General features: G+C 42.1%; 1 protein-coding gene across 2 annotated transcripts in view; it reads left to right on the forward strand.

The window, feature by feature from the left end:
• Nucleotides 1–24,087, forward strand: part of MGAT4B (alpha-1,3-mannosyl-glycoprotein 4-beta-N-acetylglucosaminyltransferase B) — a 470,916-nt gene that overhangs the window by 376,466 nt on the left and 70,363 nt on the right. For both annotated transcript variants that reach the window (XM_069763603.1, XM_069763604.1), the window contains exon 9: nucleotides 7,228–7,358. In XM_069763603.1, coding sequence (XP_069619704.1) covers nucleotides 7,228–7,358 — 131 coding nt within the window. The remainder of the gene's footprint in view (nucleotides 1–7,227; nucleotides 7,359–24,087) is intronic.

Raw genomic sequence — 24,087 nt, forward strand, 5'->3', positions numbered from 1 at the left:
GCTGTGACAATTGACCAAGGCATCTAAGAGGTTAGTGCAGTACTTTCCATTAGCACCGAGCTGTACGGCACAGGCTCCGCTGTTGTGCGCTCTCCATAAACGCAGAGCGTTCTTCCACCATACATGTACAGCAGCTATCACAAGTGGCCAACAAAAACAGTTTTTCATGTAGACCATTTTAATAAATTTGCCTCTTGGTGCTTGCCTGTAGGGTGCTATACCTACATTCGGACCCCTGCAGTGCTTTTATAGACCATTATCGCTGTGGCATTTTACTTAGTTTTTGTACTTGCCTAATTCCGGGCTACAGACCGCACTCCATGGTGGTCGTCTATTTAAAGAAATGCAGTCACTAGATTGCCCTGTGGGGAATTGTAAAGCAACTACTCATTGTAAGATTCAAGCCTTTTCACAGATTCTTTTAATTTTTTTTTTTTTTTTCAAATATGTGGCAAAGTGCATTAATATTATTTTGTATGTTCATTCTGAAGGGTAGCTGCCCTAAATATATGATCTCTGTCACTTTATTGGTGCGCCTCTTCTGCACTTTTTCATTTTGATCAGGCATTCATGAGATTCAGCAGACTCACAAATTATATTGTTTTATCAGTTCCTAGTGACAACTGTTCTCTCTTTCACCAATGAAAGCAGAACACATTCCTTATTATTAGCATCACTCAGTAGGGAAGAGATCTGCATAAAGGTCTTTACTGCTGCCACTGTACAGAAATGTTGGGAAATGATTTTTATAGGCTTTGGGATTCACAAATCCACAGCAAATTATGCATTAATGTAGAAAATGTAGTGCCATTGTTACTCTTTACAGGATTGGTTATCCACGCCAAGAGCGAGACATATCATATTTGATAGATCACATTGTGTATTGTTGTCTAAGGACCGCCTGCCTCCTATTCAGTTTTAGTGGTATATTGAAATTTATCATCTGAAAATGGCAAATAAATATATATTCTATTTTACATTTTTATTATTGACTATCCATAAAAAAGGTGTTGAAATATGTAGTGTTCTTATTCACCCGTAAAAAAACATACAATGGCTATTTCCAGTTTTCTGTAGTTTCCCTGTACGTTTTTTTGTGTAGACTGGGACAGAATGTGCAGAGTAACTTCATTATCAATAGAAAGTGAGTGAGGACGATAGTCCAACTAGATAAGACAGGAAAGCAACACCATATACACCTATCAGACTTTGTATGTGAGTCCTTTGTCACTGAGGAAGAGTCTGTAGTGATGTGTGATATTTTTCTGATATTTCTCTCCCATTGATTGCAGCTTTCTCTGTACATCTAAAGACCAACCCATACACATTTCACACTGTCCTCTGTTCAGGGCAGTAGAATCTGTATATGCGCTGGCCAGTAGGGGAATGGTGATGGTTTAAGGTTTACAGCTCAACGTTGATGACTTACGGGATGTAGTCAATATGAATGACAAGGGGCAGGACTATGTGGCTGACAGGAGGCGCTAAGGGCAGTTGGAGTTCGCCCATAGGACCATTAAGTGATGGATTTTCATATGGTGGAGGACATGTTTCTACGGTAAGGTAGGCTGGGCTGGTCAAACAGAGACCTTTAGAAAGCTCGACCTATAAACCTGCTTTAAAAAACAACTTGATAGTAGGTGTGAAAATGATAAGTTAATCTTTATTGACATTAATTGATACGTAATTAACACCTCAATTGTAAACAGATGACAGACACTACCCTTAAAAACAACAGAGGTTCCAAACCTCTGCACATAGAAATATCCCCACAACAGGATCTACAGGACTCTGTTTCTGGGACAGAAGAAATAAAATGCAAAAAATATTAAGTTACCTAATGCATCCCTTAATAAAGCAATTAATAATCAAGTACCTATGACCCTTATAACAACAACTAGATTGTGGCCCGATTCTAACGCATTGGGTATTCTAGAATATGCATGTCCACGTAGTATATTGCACAGCCCATGTAGTATATTGCAGAGCCACGTAGTATATTGCCCAGCCACGTAGTATATTGCCCAGCCACGTAGTATATTGCCCAGCCACGTAGTATATTGCCCAGCCATGTAGTATATTGCCCAGTCACGTAGTATTTTGCCCAGTCACGTAGTATATTGCCCAGCTACGTAGTATATTGCCCAGTCACGTAGTATATTGCCCAGCCACGTAGTATATTGCCCAGTCACGTAGTATATTGCCCAATGACGTAGTGTATTGCCCAGCGACGTAGTATATTGCCCAGCGACGTAGTATTCAGCACAGAGCCACGTAGTATATTGCCCAGCGACGTAGTATTCAGCACAGAGCCACGTAGTATATTGCCCAGTCACGTAGTATATTGGCCAGACAAGTAGGTTTATAACACAGCCCACGCAGTATTTAGCAGTGTGTGCACCATATCCCTGTTTAAAAAAAAAAGTAATTAAAATAAAAAATAGTTATATAGTCACCCCTGGGATCCAGGGAAGCTGTGTGATGCGACCGCCATCTTCCGTTCCCAAGATGCAAAAAGAAAGAAAAGCAGTAGACCATAAAAGGGGATCACCTCAGACACGGATCAAATATAAGATGCCGCTAAGTCTTCTGGGTAAGTTCGCAATGCATCTCTGGGAAGGGAAGATGGCGGCCGGCGCGAGCAGCTCATCGGACAACGGAGGGTGAGTATAGCAGGTTTTTTGTTTTTTTTATATCATTTTTAACATTAGATCTTTTTACTATTGATGCTGCTTATGCATTTGAAATTGGTTTCTGCTGAACGACCAACAAGAGTTTTATGTAGGATCTGATGAAGGCGCTGGTCTGGCTCTGAAATGCGTGGTCATTGTACATGTCGGTAAACCGCTTGTACCCCATCGGCGAAGCAAGTGTGCTGTACAACAACCGCTATCGCATAACATTTTATCGTCAACCGGGAAATACAGCTCGGCGTACCTGGTGTCGGATAGCAGCACAAAGGAACTCGCCATATCTAAAAGTACTGGGTGTCCTTATATCGGTATCGGGAACAAGCCTTCGTTTGCAGCTGTCTAAGTTAGGCTGCCGTCACACTTGCAGTATTTGGTCAGTATTTTACATCAGTATTGGTAAGCCAAAACCAGGAGTGGAACAATCAGAGGAAAAGTATAATAGAAACATAGAAACATATGCACCACTCCTGCATTTATCACCCACTCCTGGTTTTGGCTGAGAAATACTGATGTAAAATACTGACCAAATACTGCTAGTGTGACGGCAGCCTTACACTTCCACTAACCAGGTGAGCTTGTGCCGTCACTGTCCCCTACAGTCCATACATCATCTCCAGCTGATGCCCTATGTGCGCAGCTGCTTCTTTTTGTCTCCTTTTGTAGAATATTGTAGACATGATGAGGCAGGGAAAGGACCTACAAATACCTCAACCTGCGTTTCGCTGCCTTAATCAGGAGTGCACACTTAAAACGTTGTTTAGAGAGCTATTAAGCTGTTAGAAGTGGGTTAGTATGTTGAAAAAATGTTACTAATGTACTGGAAAAATGTTTTTATATCTAGTGGTTGTTTGAATGTCTTGTCTTAGTATTTTTTTTTTTTTTATACCTGTAACTTCACTTTGCCTAGTGACTAGAATTAATTGACAGTCCTTTCTCTACATTTATTGGCCATTTGTCTCTTTTCATACCGCAAAGTGTTTATTCTTCGACTCCTCATCCATATCACATCAAGAGTTGTTTGTGATCCGCCATTCCAGCTGATTGATGTTGCGGTTGCACGGCCCAGGAGTCTCTGCGATAAAGGCTGATAGTGTTCGCCTTACCTCTCTAGTATTATGAAGTCTGCTGATGTTTGATCTCTGCACACGTGTTATTTAGCTGATGGCGCTTGCTTCTGGCTTGTATATGGATATATAGGTTTTGGTAGTTTTTTATTTAATGCCAACAATCCGAGTCAGTGCATCTCAATACTTTCTTCATCTCATTCAGAGGTCTCGTGGTTTTTAACATATGTGCAAAAATGGTTTGAGGTTCATCCGTGTTTGGTCAGTGTGTCAGCTATTACCATCAGTGTGTGGTCAGTGTCAGCTTTTGCCTTCAGTGTGTGGTCAGTGTGTCAGCTTTTACTATCAGTGTGTGGTCAGTGTGTCAGCTTTTACCATCAGTGTGTGGTCAGTGTGTCAGCTTTTACCATCAGTGTGTGGTCAGTGTGTCAGCTTTTACCATCAGTGTGTGGTCAGTGTGTCAGCTTTTACTATCAGTGTTTGGTCAGTGTGTCAGCTTTTACTATCAGTGTTTGGTCAGTGTGTCAGCTTTTACCATCAGTGTGTGGTCAGTGTGTCAGCTTTTACTATCAGTGTTTGGTCAGTGTGTCAGCTTTTACTATCAGTGTTTGGTCAGTGTGTCAGCTTTTACTATCAGTGTTTGGTCAGTGTGTCAGCTTTTACCATCAGTGTGTGGTCAGTGTGTCAGCTTTTACTATCAGTGTGTGGTCAGTGTGTCAGCTTTTACCATCAGTGTGTGGTCAGTGTGTCAGCTTTTACCATCAGTGTGTGGTCAGTGTGTCAGCTTTTACTATCAGTGTTTGGTCAGTGTGTCAGCTTTTACCATCAGTGTGTGGTCAGTGTGTGAGCTTTTACCATCAGTGTGTGGTCAGTGTGTCAGCTTTTACCATCGGTGTTTGGTCAGTGTGTCAGCTTTTACCATCAGTGTTTGGTCAGTGTGTCAGCTTTTACTATCAGTGTTTGGTCAGTGTGTCAGCTTTTACCATCAGTGTGTGGTCAGTGTGTCAGCTTTTACTATCAGTGTTTGGTCAGTGTGTCAGCTTTTACCATCAGTGTGTGGTCAGTGTGTCAGCTTTTACCATCAGTGTGTGGTCAGTGTGTCAGCTTTTACCATCAGTGTGTGGTCAGTGTGTCAGCTTTTACTATCAGTGTTTGGTCAGTGTGTCAGCCTTTACCATCAGTGTTTGGTCAGTGTGTCAGCCTTTACCATCAGTGTTTGGTCAGTGTGTCAGCTTTTACTATCAGTGTTTGGTCAGTGTGTCAGCTTTTACTATCAGTGTTTGGTCAGTGTGTCAGCTTTTACTATCAGTGTGTGGTCAGTGTGTCAGCTTTTACCATCAGTGTTTGGTCAGTGTGTCAGCTTTTACTATCAGTGTTTGGTCAGTGTGTCAGCCTTTACCATCAGTGTTTGGTCAGTGTGTCAGCCTTTACCATCAGTGTGTGGTCAGTGTGTCAGCTTTTACTATCAGTGTGTGGTCAGTGTGTCAGCTTTTACCATCAGTGTGTGGTCAGTGTGTCAGCTTTTACCATCAGTGTGTGGTCAGTGTGTCAGCTTTTACTATCAGTGTTTGGTCAGTGTGTCAGCTTTTACCATCAGTGTGTGGTCAGTGTGTGAGCTTTTACCATCAGTGTGTGGTCAGTGTGTCAGCTTTTACCATCAGTGTTTGGTCAGTGTGTCAGCTTTTACCATCAGTGTTTGGTCAGTGTGTCAGCTTTTACTATCAGTGTTTGGTCAGTGTGTCAGCTTTTACCATCAGTGTGTGGTCAGTGTGTCAGCTTTTACTATCAGTGTTTGGTCAGTGTGTCAGCTTTTACCATCAGTGTGTGGTCAGTGTGTCAGCTTTTACCATCAGTGTGTGGTCAGTGTGTCAGCTTTTACCATCAGTGTGTGGTCAGTGTGTCAGCTTTTACTATCAGTGTTTGGTCAGTGTGTCAGCCTTTACCATCAGTGTTTGGTCAGTGTGTCAGCCTTTACCATCAGTGTTTGGTCAGTGTGTCAGCTTTTACTATCAGTGTTTGGTCAGTGTGTCAGCTTTTACTATCAGTGTTTGGTCAGTGTGTCAGCTTTTACTATCAGTGTGTGGTCAGTGTGTCAGCTTTTACCATCAGTGTTTGGTCAGTGTGTCAGCTTTTACTATCAGTGTTTGGTCAGTGTGTCAGCCTTTACCATCAGTGTTTGGTCAGTGTGTCAGCCTTTACCATCAGTGTTTGGTCAGTGTGTCAGCTGCTATCATCAGTGTTTGGTCAGTGTGTCAGCTGCTATCATCAGTGTTTGGTCAGTGTGTCAGCTGCTATCATCAGTGTTTGGTCAGTGTGTCAGCTTTTACCATCAGTGTTTGGTCAGTGTGTCAGCCTTTACCATCAGTGCTTGGTCAGTGTGTCAGCCTTTACCATCAGTATTTGGTCAGTGTGTCAGCCTTTACTATCAGTGTTTGGTCAGTGTGTCAGCCTTTACCATCAGTGTTTGATCAGTGATTTTCACATGTGTAAAAATAAATAAATGGCAGTTTCTCCTGCACAACAATGTTGAGCACGGACAGCATGCGGACTACGCAATGATGCCATCCATATGATTACTGTGATTTTCAAGGACCCATAGACTTGTATGAGAATTTTTTAAAAATGGACATGTGTCTATGATGTTTGTGTGGTCACACTGTCCACAGAAAACCATACACATGTGAGCAACCCCATAGACTGTAACGGGTATGTGAAAATTATGGCTAGAAAACGTACGTGAAAAATGGAGGTCTGAATAAGGCCTAAAGGAGTGTTACTGCTAACTTGGAGCTTAGTGGATATTGTTCTACTAAGTTTAAACATCCAGTAGTCAGAGAGGTTGGGTATTGTAGTCACAGAATGAATGAGCAGAGGTGGTCGGAGGGTTACTGTGCCAGAGTAGGATGACTTTACAGTAAAGCATCTCTCTGCTGCTGTAAAGCCAGTGAGGGGAGGAGCTGCTGCATTACGGACCGCCCCCAAAAATGCAAAAATGGCGCAAGACAAAATATGTTAATGCAGATCTATTATATTGAATGAAACCATATTAAATACAAACTCTCTACAGTAGTGACTGAATTTTTATTTTCTGAAAGTTACTGTTATGGTAATTTTGTCTGCAGCCACAAATCATAGATTTTCACGGTTTACTTTCCACCTTTCTTTTCTTGTTCGGTCAATTATATAAGGAAACTTCCCGTTGTTAATAGCAGCATGGACATTTACACTTGCTTTTGTTTGCCGACTGTGAACATCTAGAATTACACGCACTGTATAGTTGTGTCTATCGATCGCTCTCAGACTGTCATTTGATTGATGGTATTTAAGGCTTAATGGCAGCAATTTGCTCAGAAAGCTGCCCCCCAAACTTCTCATCCATAGTGGAGATTTTGAAATTTTATGTATGAAGCGAATTGAGAAAAAAAAGAAAAGAAATCTGAGTAAACACAATTTTCTTTCATTACGTTCAGGAAAGCTCTTCAAGTCTCTGGACCTCAGCCTGATTGTGGAGTTTATCCTCATGTTTTACAAAGACAAGCCTATCGACTGGCTGCTGGACCACATCCTGTGGGTGAAAGTGTGCAATCCAGAGAAGGATGCTGTAAGTAACACCAGACTGTGAGAATCTCCTCTTCGGAGGCAGCGTGTGCACCGTCTGCATCTTAAACTCGACTTGTCATTTATACATAAAACATCACCCCGGCTCGTGGAAAAGAAATTGGAGTGGATCGGGCCAAACAGAAAACCTATTTGGAATTAAGTTGGCAAAAATAATAGATATATATATATACTAGATTGTGGCCCGATTCTAACGCATCGGGTATTCTAGAATATGCATGCCCCCGTAGTATATGGACAATGATGATTCACGAATTCGTGGCAGACTGTGCCCGTCGCTGATTGGTCGAGGCAACCTTTATGACATCATCGTCGCCATGGCCACTATTATGACATGTACGTCAATACTGTGCCCGTTGCTGATTGGTCGAGGCCTGGCGGCCTCGACCAATCAGACGCGGGATATCTACGTCCTTTATGACATCATCGTCGCTGTGCCCGTCGCTGATCAGAGAGGCGGGATTTCCAGGACAGACAGACAGACAGATGGAAAAACCCTTAGACAATTATATATATAGATATATAATTATACCCATGATAAACATGCCTGGGAAATATTTTTAATGAAACTTAAAAATAAGAAAATCAACCTTTCAAATTCCCAAGATTAACCAAGAGCCCATTTACATGGCCATTTCTAATAACTCTCCTTCATGATCATTACCCGGTATAAATACGATTGCACACGGCCAACATATGAGTCAAACTCTCGGCTGATCGCATGTTTTATGTGGTCAAAAAACGAATTACAGTAATTGGGATGTTATCGACAATATGAATGCTCATTAATCCCTTGACAGATTGCATGGCATGTGACATAGGTGTCCATTTCAGCACCCCTTCCTGCAATGGCTGGGTGCTGGTAGGTTCCTGAGGCTGCAGGTGACCATTGCTGACTTCTTGGTCCTTCCATGAAGCCAAGCCTGTAGCTGGGCTTCATAGGCGATTGTGGTTTATATTATTTACAACAATACTGAAGTATTTGAACACAAGAACACTATTGGAGTAGCTACCAACCACCAAAAGATAAAGAAAGAAAATGTCATTGAGACAATATTTAAAAGTTTAAAAAGCATATATACGGTCATATCATGGTCTAGTATGGAGGAGCAAACCTAGTGGCCAGCGCGGCGCTGTCACACCCCGTAGGTAAGCTGTGCATTTTGCTTTAATTTCTATATCTTGTGGCATATTTTTTCATTATTTATTTTACTCACTTATATAGCGCCATTAATTCCACAGTGGTTTACATACATCATCATCATCATCGCTGCCCCCATTGGGGCTCACAGTTTAGTTTCCCTATCAGTATATCTTTGGAGTGTGGGAGAAAAGCGGAGGAAACCCATGCAAACACAGGAAGAACTTACAAGGTCCTTGCAGATGTTGTCCTTGGTTTTGTAGGAGTACTCCACCTCATTTTTTAATTTCTCTTTACATATAGAGGGAACTTTCCGTTTTCTTGCGTTCCTAACCTCGTTACATGTTATGTGCTATATGAATGTTTTGTTGGTAATATTGAAGCATTGCAGTATGTTATACAAACTCCTGGCAGGTATGGATTCTGTAAGGGAACTACAAAAATAACTAAAAAGTAATAACAAACAAATAATAAAAACATAAAAGATTGAATCGCCTACCTTTCTCCAATTTTAAAGATATTAAAAAAAATATTTTGATGTAGTGACATTTAGACATCTGGTTCATAAAATATAATTTATTAACCCATGTGATCACCTCATGTTCACCAAAAAAGGCAATAAAAAAACCCTTGAAATATTTAGGCCACATTCACGCGTTCAGTATTTGGTCAGTATTTTACATCAGTGTCTGTAAGCCAAAACCAGGAGAGGAACAATCAGAGGAAAAGTGTAATAAATACAGAAGCGGTGACGTGTTTCTATCACCCACTCCTGGTTTTGGCTTACTGATGTAAAATACTGACAAAATACTGAATGCGTAAATGTGGCCTTGTACACAAAAATTGTATAAATAAAACGATAGCTCGCTAAACAAAAAAAAGTAATCACATAGCTTCATGAATAAAAAAAAAATGCTAGAAGCCTAAAAATGTAGCAGCTCAAACCAATTCCTTTTTTTTTTACAAAGTTTAGAATCAGAACCATTAAAATATAAATATATATACCATATTTTGCAGTTTATAAGACGCACCCCAAATTTTGAGGAGAAAAATAGGAAAAAAACTTAATAAAATGGTGGTGCTTCTTATAATTCATGTGTCTTATTGCTTACTGGGGGTCGTGGCTGTGGTGGTCACTGCTGGAGGAGGCAGGAGTGGAGCATTGCTGCAGGCTGGGATGAGGGGGTGTTCGGATGTGCACCGCTGCGGGTGTTCGGTGGTGCGGGGGCTCCACAGACATTTTGTGAAAGCCCAGAGCCCGCGCACTTCCATGGTTTATTATGCGGTGGACTCCAGGAAAATGGCTGCCGTGAGCGGCACATGCACAGTTGGAGATCTTGACACTGAGATCTCATCTCTCAAGATCTTGGTTAGTTCTGCGCAGGATCTTAGTGGTTCCCAGCATTGTGCTTTTCTGGACAGAGCTCAGATGTTGTTCCTTGGATCTGTTGCTATATATATATATTATTATTATTATTATTATTATTATTATTATTATTATTATTATTAAAGCCAAGAAAACAATAGCGTTTTGTTTTTTGTGCTATTTCTCTGCAATTCGATTTCTCCCCCCCCACGCACACATTTTTTCAGTTCATCATATGGTGTCATTTAAAACTATAACTCCCCCCATAACCCCCCCAAAAAAGCAAGGTCCCATACGACTCAGTTTGAGATTAAAAAAAAAAAGGCAAGGGTAAACTAAGGCAATGACAATTCCGTGTCTATGGAGCGTATAATAGGATATGTAATGTGCCACGGATTTGTAGAACGCACCTGCATTACACTACCTGTGCTCTTGTGTAGTGTGAAGAAACCTATACTTTCTTTTGGGGATCACATAATACCACTTGGTACGCCATTGTGCCTGTAGACATAACCTTTCTCCTGGGCATGGGTATTTGCAGTCGGTGCTCCGGAGTGCATTAGATAAAGTCTCGGCATCCGGTGACGCGCAGCCGCCCGCAGCTCCAGCCACAAGTGGGTGAGACAACGTATAGGAAGGGCTATTAGTGGTGTCAGTGCAACGTCTCGGTGTGGTGACATTCTATCCCGACGGGGGATTCATGTTGCTGTGGAAACGGAAAATGTATTTTTGTATGTGAGAATGAAAAAAAAAATATATATTTTTTTTGCAATCCCCGTTGCTTTTGCAAATTGTGCTGCCTGCTGTAGAGCAAGTGAAGGGAGATGTGGAAAAGGACGTAAATAGTAGAAATATACATGAAATAACCAGCCTATTTATGACCCAATAAATGATAATTAAGCTCAGTTCTATATCCCTGACTGCACATCCCACAATCTCGATAGATATTTTACCTAAATTACCATCAAATAAATCACGATTGCACGTTAAATTTAAAGAGTATCTAAAGCTAATACATGGCGTGAATATATAGTAAAGGCTGCGTGATGCTGATATGCATAATGTACTCTAATTAGATCAGTATATATATATATATATATATATATATATATATATATATATATATATATATATAATTTCTTACAGAAAAGCCAGTTACTGCAAATTGCACCCCCCAATGTACAAAGGCTACACTCTCGTGGACGAGTGGGATGCTGATAATATACAGTACTTTTAACATTTCTTTTTTTTTCAGCTTTTTATCTACTTTTCTTCCATTGACTGTGCGAGCTGGGCAGCAGCATACTCTTGATACATTTATTTCTTACATCCAGAAATTCATATACTGATGTCAGATCTTTAGATTTGAAGGCAATTTGTACTGATCTCCCAACAATCGACTCTGACAGAATCCCTATCCATTATTGTGTTTTTCTTCAGTTGCTCACGTTATTTTTAGGGGCACCGGAATCTCTTGCTTAGACATTAAGTAATTTCAACCCAAGCTTAAAGGTGATACCCACCGCTTCTTAAATGCTGTATGAAATAAAAGGAGATACGTCCTGCACCAGCGCCGAGTCTCCCAGGTCTCGTGTGACAATTAGTGGCTACTAATGGGCTGCAATGCTCTCACCTCTCTAGGAAATCTGAGATTCATCTGAGAGAAGACTGAGCTCTCTAGCCAATCATCAGCCTCTGACTGCTCATGTGACGTAACCGGGAGACCTGGTGCCGAAACGCCAGTAAGAATGCTGGTGCGGGAGCCAAGTACCTGCAAGTTTGCTTCAGTGGAGGAATACAACACTGAAACTACTTGGACAACCCATTCAAAGTGTAATAGTAACCTACAAAAAATTCTTCACCAAATAAATAATGTAAAAGCCCTTAAAGAAACTGAGTACAAGCTCACAGGTAAAGTGTATAAGCAAAGTGGCTCTCAAAGATAACCATTACCTTGAGACATGGTGAGACGGTATTGAAACTACTGAGGCGAACCCCAGGAGGGGAGCGCACAAGCACCTCGACGCGCGTTTCACCACACTGGGCTTCATTGGGAGCCTTTTTAGTGTGTAATTTTGAAGCTACTTCCAGAGGCTGCCATTTCTGTACCCTCTACATCTCTATAATGGAGCCAGATTAGTTCTATCATGCTATTAGATATGACCATACACATTGGATACCTGTCTCCTGGTATGTGTGCTGGGCATTCTTATTTGGGGACCCTTTCAGAAAGTGACATGTTGGCTGTATAGGGGGCTTCAACTAAGTCTAGCTTTACACCAGACTTGCACGTCCGCCATTAATGGTGCGAGTAAAGACAATTATGTCCTAACCAGCTGGAGGCCTCCTGACCCGATGTCAACAACCAGCCTCATAACGGCATTGTGTTCTGATTATCTTTTCTACGAGTAATCAGCTATTGCTCTCTGGTTTTCTAAAAGGTGTCAGACTGCTCCCATAAACTTCAAATGTGTCCTGGTATTGCAGCATCCGTTTTTCCTGTCCCCTTACCATACACATATTTTCAAATCAGAATGCACAAGCCATCGCTTACACATATGCGGTTACAGTAGCGGTGGTATTTCTTTTGCTGTAGACTGTACTCAGTACATTTTCCATGATCAAAAATGACTCCTGCCTTTGCCTTTTTACAGACCTGCATAAAAGGAATAGGTTTATAAGAAGATTAGCTAGGTCAGATTTTCAATATTTGGCCAATGAAATGCAAGTCCGTGATGGGCGGCCAATCTGCCAGTGTATAACACAGATAACTTTTTTCACAATAAGCCTTTTGTTATAGGATTTAGTCTTACTCCTTAATCATTGCATTCCTAATTATTGCAGAATATTGACGTCCTCTACAAAATTAATAAAAAAGTGTAGTTTCACATTTTGAAAAGTTTAGATATGTCACCAAGAAACATCAAAAGTTTTGATCCCAGTGCGGAGACACCCACCAATCACTAAAATAAAGGGCCAAGGCTCTGAGACTAAAAATTTGCTCAACAGAAAGTCTGAGGGCTTATATCATCAGTCACAAATAACAGCATTGCTTGTCTGAGTGCTTCTGACCCTTTGCATAAAGCAGTTTCTTGAAGTCTCAGCATCCGGACCTCTGCCAATCCAAATTACTGACATATCCGAAGTTTTTGTGCACTAACACGTTTTTTTTAATCACTTATTTTATATAAAACACCAATCTATTAATTGATTATATAATATTTAATAATTGTATTTAGTGGCCTTTGGCTCGATCTTGAGCCATGGTGACTTGATGGATGACCACTCTGCAGGAAGATTGATCTTATGCAAGCCTAGATAGGACCACCAGGGTCTTATCTGCCATTATCTTGATAGAATCAAACCATCGAGTTGTTGGTGTTCTTCTTCACCTTGTTCCTTCTACTTTTCTGACTGTAATGTCCTTCTCCAGTGATTGCTCTCTTCGTATGATGTGTACAAAGTAGGCAAGTCATAGCTTGGTGATCCTTGCTTCAAGTAACATGTCTGGCTTGATCTGTTCCAAAATTGCTTTGTTTGTCTTCTTGACATCCATAGTATTGATAATATCCTTCAGCACCACATTTCGAAGGCATCAATTTTTCTTTTGTCTTGATTCTTTTTCGTCTAGGTTTTGAATCCGTATGTTACCACAGAAAAGACCAAACTATGTCCAAGCCGGTTTTTTTGCCAGTGAAATGTTCCTCGTTTTGTAGACTTTGTCCAGTGACTTCATTGTTGTTGTGACCATAACTATTCTACTATTGACTTCTGGTGACGTTGAGCTATCATCAATCTGAATAGGTGGAAGTCCCATACAACTTACAGTTCGTCACCTTTCTTTTCAAACATGTCATGGTCGCACCTAGCAGTTTATCAATATCTTTGTCTTATTTGTGTTGAGTAGCAGTCTCAGGTTCGAGCTTTCCATCTTAACACTCCATAATAGGTCCTTCATTCCATCTACATTTGTTGCTATCAATCTAGTAAGATTGTTGATTTTTTGCCAGCAATTTTGATTCCTTCTTTTTCTGCAAGTCCAGCCATCCCGAACATGCCTTCTACATATAAATTGAAGCGATATGATGACCGGATGCAGCTTTGTCTGACGCCTCGCTATGCTTTGAACCATGCCATGTCACTGTTTTCCACTTGCACTGTTCTTGGTATATGTAACGATTCCTAATGAGGCTGATCAGATGGTTCGGCATACCTATATCCTTCATCGTATTCCAAAGTTTCTGGTGATCAACAGTTGAAGGCTTTGCTGTAGTTGAAGGAAAAATAGATCTCCTTGTTGCATTCGTTGGCCTTTTCCATTATCCATCTAATGGTAGCAAACACAACGCTAGGCTTTTTTTTTATGATGCTTTTTCCTCCGGCATCGTTGTCAAAGTAAGGCTGTAGCCATCTTTGTAAGGTCTTCAGTAGTATTTTGCTGGCATGAGGTATGAGCGCAATAGTACAAGTTTCCACAATCTATAGCATCTCTCTTTTTCAGAATAGGAATAAACATGGATCTAGTCTAGTCTTAGCCATTTACCAGTTTTCTATATCTGTTGATACAATTGTGTGATAACATCAACTGCTGCCTCAGAAGACTTTATTAGCTCTATTGAAATATTGTTACATGCAGGGGCTTTGTTTGACAGAAGCTTTATCCCATCAAAGACTTTGTCTTTCAGACGGTTCAACTCTATTATTTCCAGTCTGTTTCTTCCCGTATCACTGAGTAGTACTTTTAGAAGTTCCCTGTGTACTCTTTCTATCTTTCCTTGATCTTTTCTGGCTCAGTTAGGGTACCGTCACACTATACGATTTACCTACGATCACGACCAGCGATATGACCTGGCCGTGATCGTAGGTAAATCGTAGTGTGGTCGCTGGGGAGCTGTCACACAGACCGCTCTCCAGCGACCAAGATGCCGAGGTCCCTGGGTAACCAGGGTAAACATCGGGTAACTAAGCGCAGGACCGCGCTTAGTTACCCGATGTTTACCCTGGTTACAAGCGTTAAGCTAAAAAAAAACAAACAGCACATACTTACATTCTGGTGTCCGTCAGGTCCCTTGCAGTCTGGTTCCCGCACTCAGTGACTGCCGGCCGTAAAGTGAAAGTGAAAGCACAGCCGCTGTGCTCTGCTTTCACTTTACGGCCGGCAGTCACAGTGCGGGAAGCAGACTGCAAGGGACCTGACGGACACCAGAATGTAAGTATGTGCTGTTTGTTTTTTTTTAGTTTAACACTTGTAACCAGGGTAAACATCGGGTAACTAAGCGCGGTCCTGCGCTTAGTTACCCGATGTTTACCCTGGTTACAAGCGAACGCATCGCTGGATCGCATCGCTAGATCGCTAGATCGGTGTCACACACACCGATCTAGCGATGACAGCGGGAGATCCAGCGATGAAAGAAAGTTCTAAACGATCTGCTACGACGTACGATTCTCAGCAGGATCCCTGATCGCTGCTGCGTGTCAGACACAGCGATATCGTAACGATATCGCTGGAACGTCACGAATCGTACCGTCGTAGCGATCGAAATGTTATAGTGTGACGGTACCCTTAGACCAATTTATCAGTATGGCCAAAGAGTGAACGAAAGAGTTGGAGTCGGAGTGAGCACAATCCCACTCCTCACTTAATGGATTTTGACCCCTTGTTGTATGTTTATTTGCTGCAGTGTTTTATAGTGTCCTGAAAAGCATTCCACAATTCATAATCGATAAAGTTCTCTGTCAATAAAAGATGGAGGCGGTAGAGAGGGAGGATGCACTCCTCTGTGTGAAATCTTATGGAAATACATTAGAAATTATTTGAAGAAACTCACATTAAGGATATAATATGCCTCTGCTGTCATATTTAAAGAAAATTGCAAAGTAAAGTAGGACAAGCATACAACAATAATTTCTTGTGCATCATCCTGATTTTTGATTTTTTGCATATCCATCTTTATTCATGTAGTTTTTCCTTATCAAGGGAGACTGAGCAGAGCCACAAATTGTGCAATGTGCAGCCCTCGTCCACTATGTGGGATGAGCCCCTCACACAGTATGATGTCCTTTTGCACAGTATATCACCACACAGCCACCTTACCCAGTATAATGTCCCCATACTGCGACCTTACACAGTATAATGTCCCCACACAACCACCTTATACAGTATAATGTCCCCACGCAGCCACCTTACACAGTATAATGTCCCCACACAGCCACCTTATACAGTATAATGTCCCCACGCAGCCACCTTACACAGTATAATGCCCCCACACAGACCACCTACACAGTATAATGTCCCCACACAGCGACCTTACACAGTATAATGCCCCCACACAGACCACCTTACACAGTATAATGCCCCCACACACACCACCTACAGTATAATGCCCCCACACACACCACCTTACACAGTATAATGCCCCCACACAGACCACCTTACACAGTATAATGCCCCCACACACACCACCTACAGTATAATGCCCCCACACACACCACCTACACAGCAAAATGCCCCCACACAGACCACCTACACAGCAAAATGCCCCCACACAGACCACCTACCCAGTATAATGTCCCCACACAGCCACATTACACAGTATAATGTCCCCACACAGCCACCTTACACAGTATAATGTCCCCACACAGCCACCTTACACAGTATAATGTCCCCACACAGCCACCTTACACAGGATAATGTCCCCACACAGCCACCTTACACAGTATAATGTCCCCACACAGCCACCTTACACAGGATAATGCCCCCACACAGCCACCTTACACAGTATAATGTCCCCACACAGCCACCTTACACAGTATAATGTCCCCACACAGCCACCTTACACAGCATAATGCCCCCACACAGCCACCTACACAGTATAATGCCCTCACACAGCCACCTTACACATTATAATGTCCCCACACAGCCACCTTACACAGCATAATGCCCCCACACAGCCACCTTACACAGTATAATGTCCCCACACAGCCACCTTACACAGCATAATGTCCCCACACAGCCACCTTACACAGTATAATCTCCCCACACAGCCACCTTACACAGCATAATGCCCCCACACAGCCACCTACACAGCATAATGCCCCCACACAGCCACCTTACACAGTATAATGTCCCCACACAGCCACCTTACACAGCATAATGCCCCCACACAGCCACCTACACAGTATAATGCCCCCACACAGCCAACTTACACAGCATAATGTCTCCACACAGACCACCTACACAGTATAATGTCCCCACACAGCCACCTTACACAGCATAATGCCCCCACACAGACCACCTACACAGTATAATGTCCCCACACAGCGACCTTACACAGTATAATGCCCCCACACAGACCACCTACACAGTATAATGTCCCCAGACAGCCACCTTACACAGCATAATGCCCCCACACAGACCACCTACACACAGTATATTTTCCCCAGTTAGCCCACCTCTACAGTATAATGTCCCCAGACAGACCTGCACAACATATGATGTCCCCACAGAGGTCTCTTACATAGTATTGTTTCCCCACATAGCCCCTCACGCAGAATGATGTCTTCACACAGACCCCTTGCACAGTAAAATGTTACCACAGTTTCCCACAATGTAGTGTCAATTAAGAAAAAGTAAAGCTACTCCTGTAACCCTGCCTTCTAAATACTCTGGTCTGCGCTGTGTACTGAGGCATAGGCAGTGCGATGTACGGATGTTATTGTACCTGCTGTCCTCTCTTACGCACGGGATCAATGATAGAAGATGGATCTGACTGCTCACTTTTCCATTATTGTTTTCAATGTTGAGAGTGAGACATTCTGCCAGGGATGGCTGTGTGGTGTGGGACAAGACAAAATCCTGGCGAGAATACTGGTGCCATATTGATTGACAGCCAGCTTCCCCAATTAGGCAGCGGAGAGCCAGCTGTCAATCAGCATGACACCAGTAGTCCCACCGTGTCAGGAAGACAAACTGCCGCTCTGTTTTATGTGACATCAGCGGAAGTCTGTAATCACTCTGTGCCAGTGGATAACGGCGCTGGGCTCAACAGGCAGGTAGTTGGCAACCATCTGCCTGTTGGTGCTTAAAGACCAGGTTTAAAGACCCTGATATCCCCGTTAAAGGCTTTAAACACTTCTGTACAATCCCATATGAATGACTCCCAGACCAGTGACTCTTTCTGAGCCCCATGTCCCAGACCGCCTCAATATATCACTGGTGATCAGCTACTGGCTTCACAAATGCGCCAGAGCGGCAATTTGGAGCCATTCATGACGGTTTTTTCAGGAGCCATCAAATAATTTGAATTGCGACACAAAATATTCTCTCAGGCTTTAGACATAGTACATAATCGATCCATAATCAATCCATACTACTACAATCATCAGTGAAACCATAAATGGGGCCAAGCTTCACACAGTAGTGCAGAAAACAACATGTTCATATTCTACATGAACGAAAGGAGGAGGTAATACAAGGGGACACACACTAAATGGAGGGGAGGGGATTATTTGGGTCAGTAGGGTATGAGGTGCTACCATCAGAAAGGACACTTGGAAAGAAGGTGGTAGGTAGGAGAAGGATGTGTAGGCATACCACAGCCCCCAACTAAACTCAAGGACTTTAGGTTTCCTCGTGATGGACAGTACATTTTTCATCAGTTATAATAATTTAGTCTTTGCTACAGTTCAAAGAAATCAGCGTTTTATGGCTTCCGACATTGTGATATGGATTGCTTAGCATCCACGAAGGAGATTCTTTTTTGCCTACTGCGAGAAGTACCATCGATGGACTTATTAGCTCAGACGCTCCATGGGTTACTTAAGAGATTCTAAAAGGAAAATTCGTAGAAGCACCAATAAAATATCCTTTTGCCCAAAAATGTAGCATGTTTTTTTTTTTTTAATTGTCCATGTGCCCAGTTTGTTTCTTTTATCCTTTTTCTTTCTGAAAAGACTTTCTGGCTTGCTATGCCCTTACTTGCGCTACTATAGCCCTTTTTGAATTTTTTTTTTTTTAATTAAGTACCGACACTGAGGGAGAGACGTCTGGCTGAAGAAATAACCGGATAATGGAGCAAGGTCTCAGAAGTGTTATTTTAGTGGGATGATGGGCTTTCAAGTTCAGTGAGCAAAATGTAAAATTAAAGTCAAATCCATCATGCTCCAGGGGCTCCGAGGAGACGCGAGGACATGCTCTCTTGGTATGGGTACCGCTTGCTTGCTCCTTTGCCGGTTATCTCCGACCACTCAGGACAGCTCCCCAGAATCCTCCGTGCATTGTACCAACTAATGTTCTATTGTGTGGAGAGAAATGTCATCCTGGGAATAACAAAGGGACATTTGTGGCATGGTGAAGTCATTTCTTAGTAGCTTTTAGATCTCACCATCCACTTTGTCTCCTCTGCTTCTTTTTGTTTAGTTTCTCAGTTTGAATAGACCAAGAAAGTATTGGGTTGAATAAAAGATGATACTGATTGCAAAAGATTGTGACCCCTTTTAAGTAGTCTTAGAAACCGCAGCCTATAAAGCTTCAAGATATATCAAATAACTAGGAGCAGCTTTATTCTCCTGAGATTCCAGTGGTTGAGATGAAAGAGCTAATTCATCAACCGTGATTAGAACTGGTATATTTTCTGTAAATTCTTAGGAATACTTATAGACATTTGCTGAGCGTTTTGTTGTTCAATTATCCCTGGTGATGAAGCATATACCGTTTTATATATAAAATACGTTGGTTGCATCCAAAAATGAAACTTTTCTAAAGTTTGATACAGTATTATTATTATTATTATTATTATTATTTATTTATATAGCACCATTGATTCCATGGTGCTGTACATGAGAAGGGGTTACATACAAGTTACAAATATCACATACAGTAAACAAACTAACAATGACGGACTGATACAGAGGGGTGAGGACCCTGCCCTTGCGGGCTTACATTCTACAGGATTATGGGGAAGGAGACAGTAGGTTGAGGGTTGCAGGAGCTCCGGTGTTGGTGAGGCGGTAGCTCCGGTGTTGGTGAGGCGGTAGCTCCGGTGTTGGTGAGGCGGTATCATCCAAAGGCTCCAAAAATTTCCTGCTCAGAAATTGAACTATGCTGCAAATTTATAAATCTTCAGAATTTCAAATTTTGGCTGTGGATTTTTTTTTCTAGAAATTTTCCCTATTTTAAAGGATTTTAAAGAGAAGTCAGAATGCACAATAAGGCTGGAGCTATAAGTTGAGTTGACTCTCAACAGCCATCCTCAGACAAGTCACATGCGACTTGCATTGAAGTCTTTGGCAAAAGGGACTTACGACCAGCAACAGAAAATCCAAAAGATTTGGAAACATGGCAGTGTGACATTATAGGAAATCATTAAATGTGATGTCACAATGTGACGCCACAATCTTAAAGACATACAGGTGTTTCTCACAAAATGAAAATATCATCAAAAAGTTAATTTATTTCAGTTCTTCAATACAAAAGATGAAATCTCTTTCAAGTGTTTATTTCTGTTAATGTTAATAATTATGGCTTTTAGCCAGTAAAAACCCCAAAATCATTATCTCAGTAAATTATAATAATTAATGGAAAACACCTGCAAAGGCTTCCTAAGCCTTCCTAGGCTCCACAATCATGGGGAAGACTGCTGACTTGACTGAAGTCCAGAAGGCAGTCATTGACACACATAACAAGGAGGGTAAGCCACAAAAGGTCATTGCTAAAGAAACTGGCTATTCGCAGAGTGCTGTATCCAAGCACATTAATGGAAAGTTGAGTGGAAGGAAAAAGTGTGGTAGAAAAAGGTGCACAAACCACCGGGATAACCGTGACCTTGAAGCTGAAGACTGCTGTCAAAGCAACCTGGGCTTCCATAACCTCTAAGCAGTGATACAGGCTGATCGCCTCCATGCCACGCCACATTGATGCGGTAATTGATGCAAAAGGAGCCCCGACCAAGTATTGAGTGCATTAATTGAACATACTTTTCAGTAGGGGAACGTTTCGGATTTTAAAATCATTTTTCAAGCTGGTGTTCTAAAGTATTCTAATTTACTGAGATAATGACTTTCTAATTTTGTGAGAAGCACCTGTATGACACATGTTGCTTTGTAGCCCCAGCAAAAAAAAGCTAAAAACACGTTGCATATTTTGCTGCAGATTTTTAGCCGCCCTTCTGTGGTCCTCCTCCAGCTGGTGTACACTCGGCCTACACCCATAACATGTCGTCAGATCAGGAAATCACAGGCGGCACAATCACATCTTATAAAACAATGCTGGAGGATAATGAGGACCTTTCGCCAAATTGTTTCATGTGGAACTGGTCATGCGAAGTAATAGTGGCTGCAGGGTGGAATAAAACTTTTTGTTGTTTATTTGCACCTAATGAGTTGACTTTTTTAAGTTCAGGTTTTGTGTTATTATTAAACCATTTTCACTGGGGGCGTGTAATTCTCCCTGTATGAGTTGCAATCTGATAACGCCCACTTGGACTTCAAGGGGTTCTCTGAGAAATGTAATAAAGCAAATAAAATAATCCACATTTAAGTATTAAACATTGTTCTAAAGACCGTTGTCTAGTAAACAAGTATGTTTTCTCTGGTGCATGCTGTCAGGATTACAAAATGGAAACTGCCATAAATCGGGAGTCCTAGATTTCAGGGGGTATGCAGTAAGGGGGGCTGCGGGAAGGCAGAGATGGATGCCCTCACTGTCAGGCTGGCTGAGATGGATGCTCATTGTCCGCTAAGGCGTTCATCTTCTCTACTCAGTGTCCCGTCAGGTTGACTGAACAGAGGAATGAGCGTACATGGAGCCTGACAAGACGTCGGAGGTGACCTCTGTTGCCAGCAGATGTTCTTCATGCAGCCCCTCCTACTGCGCGTCCTATGACACCTAGGATGGGCTGCACAATGATATATGGCAGTTGCCATATTTGAAATCCTGACCGAGTGCACTAGATAAAGCAAACCTTTTTGCTAAATAGAGGTATTTTGAAAAATTTATTAATATTTCAATATGTATTGTTTATATATTTTCTTACGACATTTCTTGGAGAACCTCTTTAACAAACGTTAACTCATTAGGTGTTAAATACTAAATCTCCCCAATGGATAGGCAAAGTTGAAAAAAAAAAAAAGTTTTATTCCGCTCTGCAGCTACTTTTACATCACGGACCCAGTTCAACATGAAACATTTGGTGAAAGGTTCTTTTTAAATGTACATAGGTTGGAAACTGATTGCCGATTTTGCAAAACCACACGATTTTTGTGTGAATTTACCGCTGGCGATTTCCCTGTTGCTTCCTCCAGGTTTGCTGTGGAATCTTTTTGCCCCAAATCCAGGACCTGTGAACGTAACTCATCATCCATACTTTTGACGCACAGTGTGAATTACTCCAATTTCTTATTTAACATTACAGTTCGCATCCAGCGTGGACCTCATCTATCAGTGGAATGTTACACAAATGACTGGATCATTTTCTTACTCTGTTCTAAGCCTCGGATAGAAAGGATGGGACCCTAAGGATTTAGAAGCTGAACTATCGGAGAGCTGTGTGACACCACACAGAAGCGCCAGGCGTATGGTAGTGTATGTTGATCTGAACCCACTCCTCGTAATCATGAGTAGCGGTGTAGGTGTATACGGCTGTGAATCCGTTCATTCAGCCCATTTCCTTCGTGTCTGGGCACCTTTCCCCATTCATCCTCCTTGCAGCCAATTAAACACGCTTCAGCTATGGCTGGTGTGCTTACAAGAAATCCTGCCCCAACCTCTGTATCAGGCTTTAGTTTCTTCCATTCTCAGTATTTTTCTCCCCGATCATAATGAGCACTTTTAATAATGAAGTGATGCTGGATATCTCATTACTTCCAGCTGCCTATAGCTCGCTCTTTTCACCAAAAATATATGACTTTAATTAGGCAGAGCTAAGACTGCTGCGCTGTCATACTGCCTGCTTTCTGTTAGCAGAAATATTTTATAGAAAATATACCCATCCTGTCTTGGGAAAGTATTTTCTACAACCCTTTGATAGCACTAATTAAAATTCATTTTTGTACTTGTATCTGGCTATTATTTTTAATATCGCCATAGGGGCTTAAAGCATCTCCCCAAAAGGGCTTTTTGTTGTATTAGTACAAGCCTAATAATCTAGTGTGAACAAAGTTCCTAAATACGCTTTAAAAAAAAAAAAAAAAGTATTTTTATCATTATTATGCTTGCTTTTATGGTGGAGCACTCTACAAACATTATCATCCCGGCCACCATCTATATTCCCTATCCGTTTGCTTTTAAAGATAAAGGAAACCCATGCAGACATGGGGAGAACATGCAAACTCTTTACAGATATTGTCCTTGGCGTGATTTGAACCCAGGACCCCAGTGATGCAAAGCAGCAGTGCTTACCACTGAGCCACCCTGCCCAATGCACCATTTTGGTTTTGTGTTCTGTGTCCCTGCCGGGGCACACATCCAAAAACTCCAGCAAAATGGGATCCAAACGCATGCCCCGATGAGGCCATAGACTGTAATGGTGATGGCAGAGCGAATGTGTGCTCTGTCTTGCATCATTCTTGGGAGTTTACGCTAACAGGAGGTGGACACTCAAAAAAAAAAAAAAACTCTGTTCTCAGTGAAAAAAGGGGTAAGGCCGGCGTCACACTGGCGTTTAAAACGGCCGAGTGCAATGCGATAAAAAATCGCATTGCACTCAGACCAATGTTAAGATATGGGGCAGGTCCCGGCAGCCGACTTTTTGTTGGCCGTTTTCCTCGGTCCGAGACAATCGCAGCATGCTGCGATTGTCTCGGACCGAGGAAAACTCTCGGCTCACTCGCACCCATATAAGCCTATGGGTGCGAGTGAGACAGCGCACACCACTCAGATATCATCCGAGTGATGTGCGCTATAAGCGGACCCCAGCAATGGAGGAGATGGAGAAATTCATTTCTCCGCAGCTGTGCTCCGATCCTCCCTGTGCGAGAGAATTGGAGCACAGACGCATGACACTCGGCTCTTGCTCTGCTGCGAGCAGGAGCCGAGGGTCATTAGCATATCGCATCCGATGCGCTCGCATCGGATGCAATACGCTAGTGTGACGCCGGCCTAAGTGTCAAAATTTTATAGAATATTAATAAACCGTACTTAGCTGTTAAATCAAACACTACTGCTCCAGAGCTCCCTGTAATTCTTCCCCTGCAGGAATGAAGCGCTGT

This window comes from Ranitomeya imitator, chromosome 4, assembly GCF_032444005.1.
Source record: "Ranitomeya imitator isolate aRanImi1 chromosome 4, aRanImi1.pri, whole genome shotgun sequence".
In the NCBI taxonomy this organism is placed as follows: domain Eukaryota; kingdom Metazoa; phylum Chordata; class Amphibia; order Anura; family Dendrobatidae; genus Ranitomeya; species Ranitomeya imitator.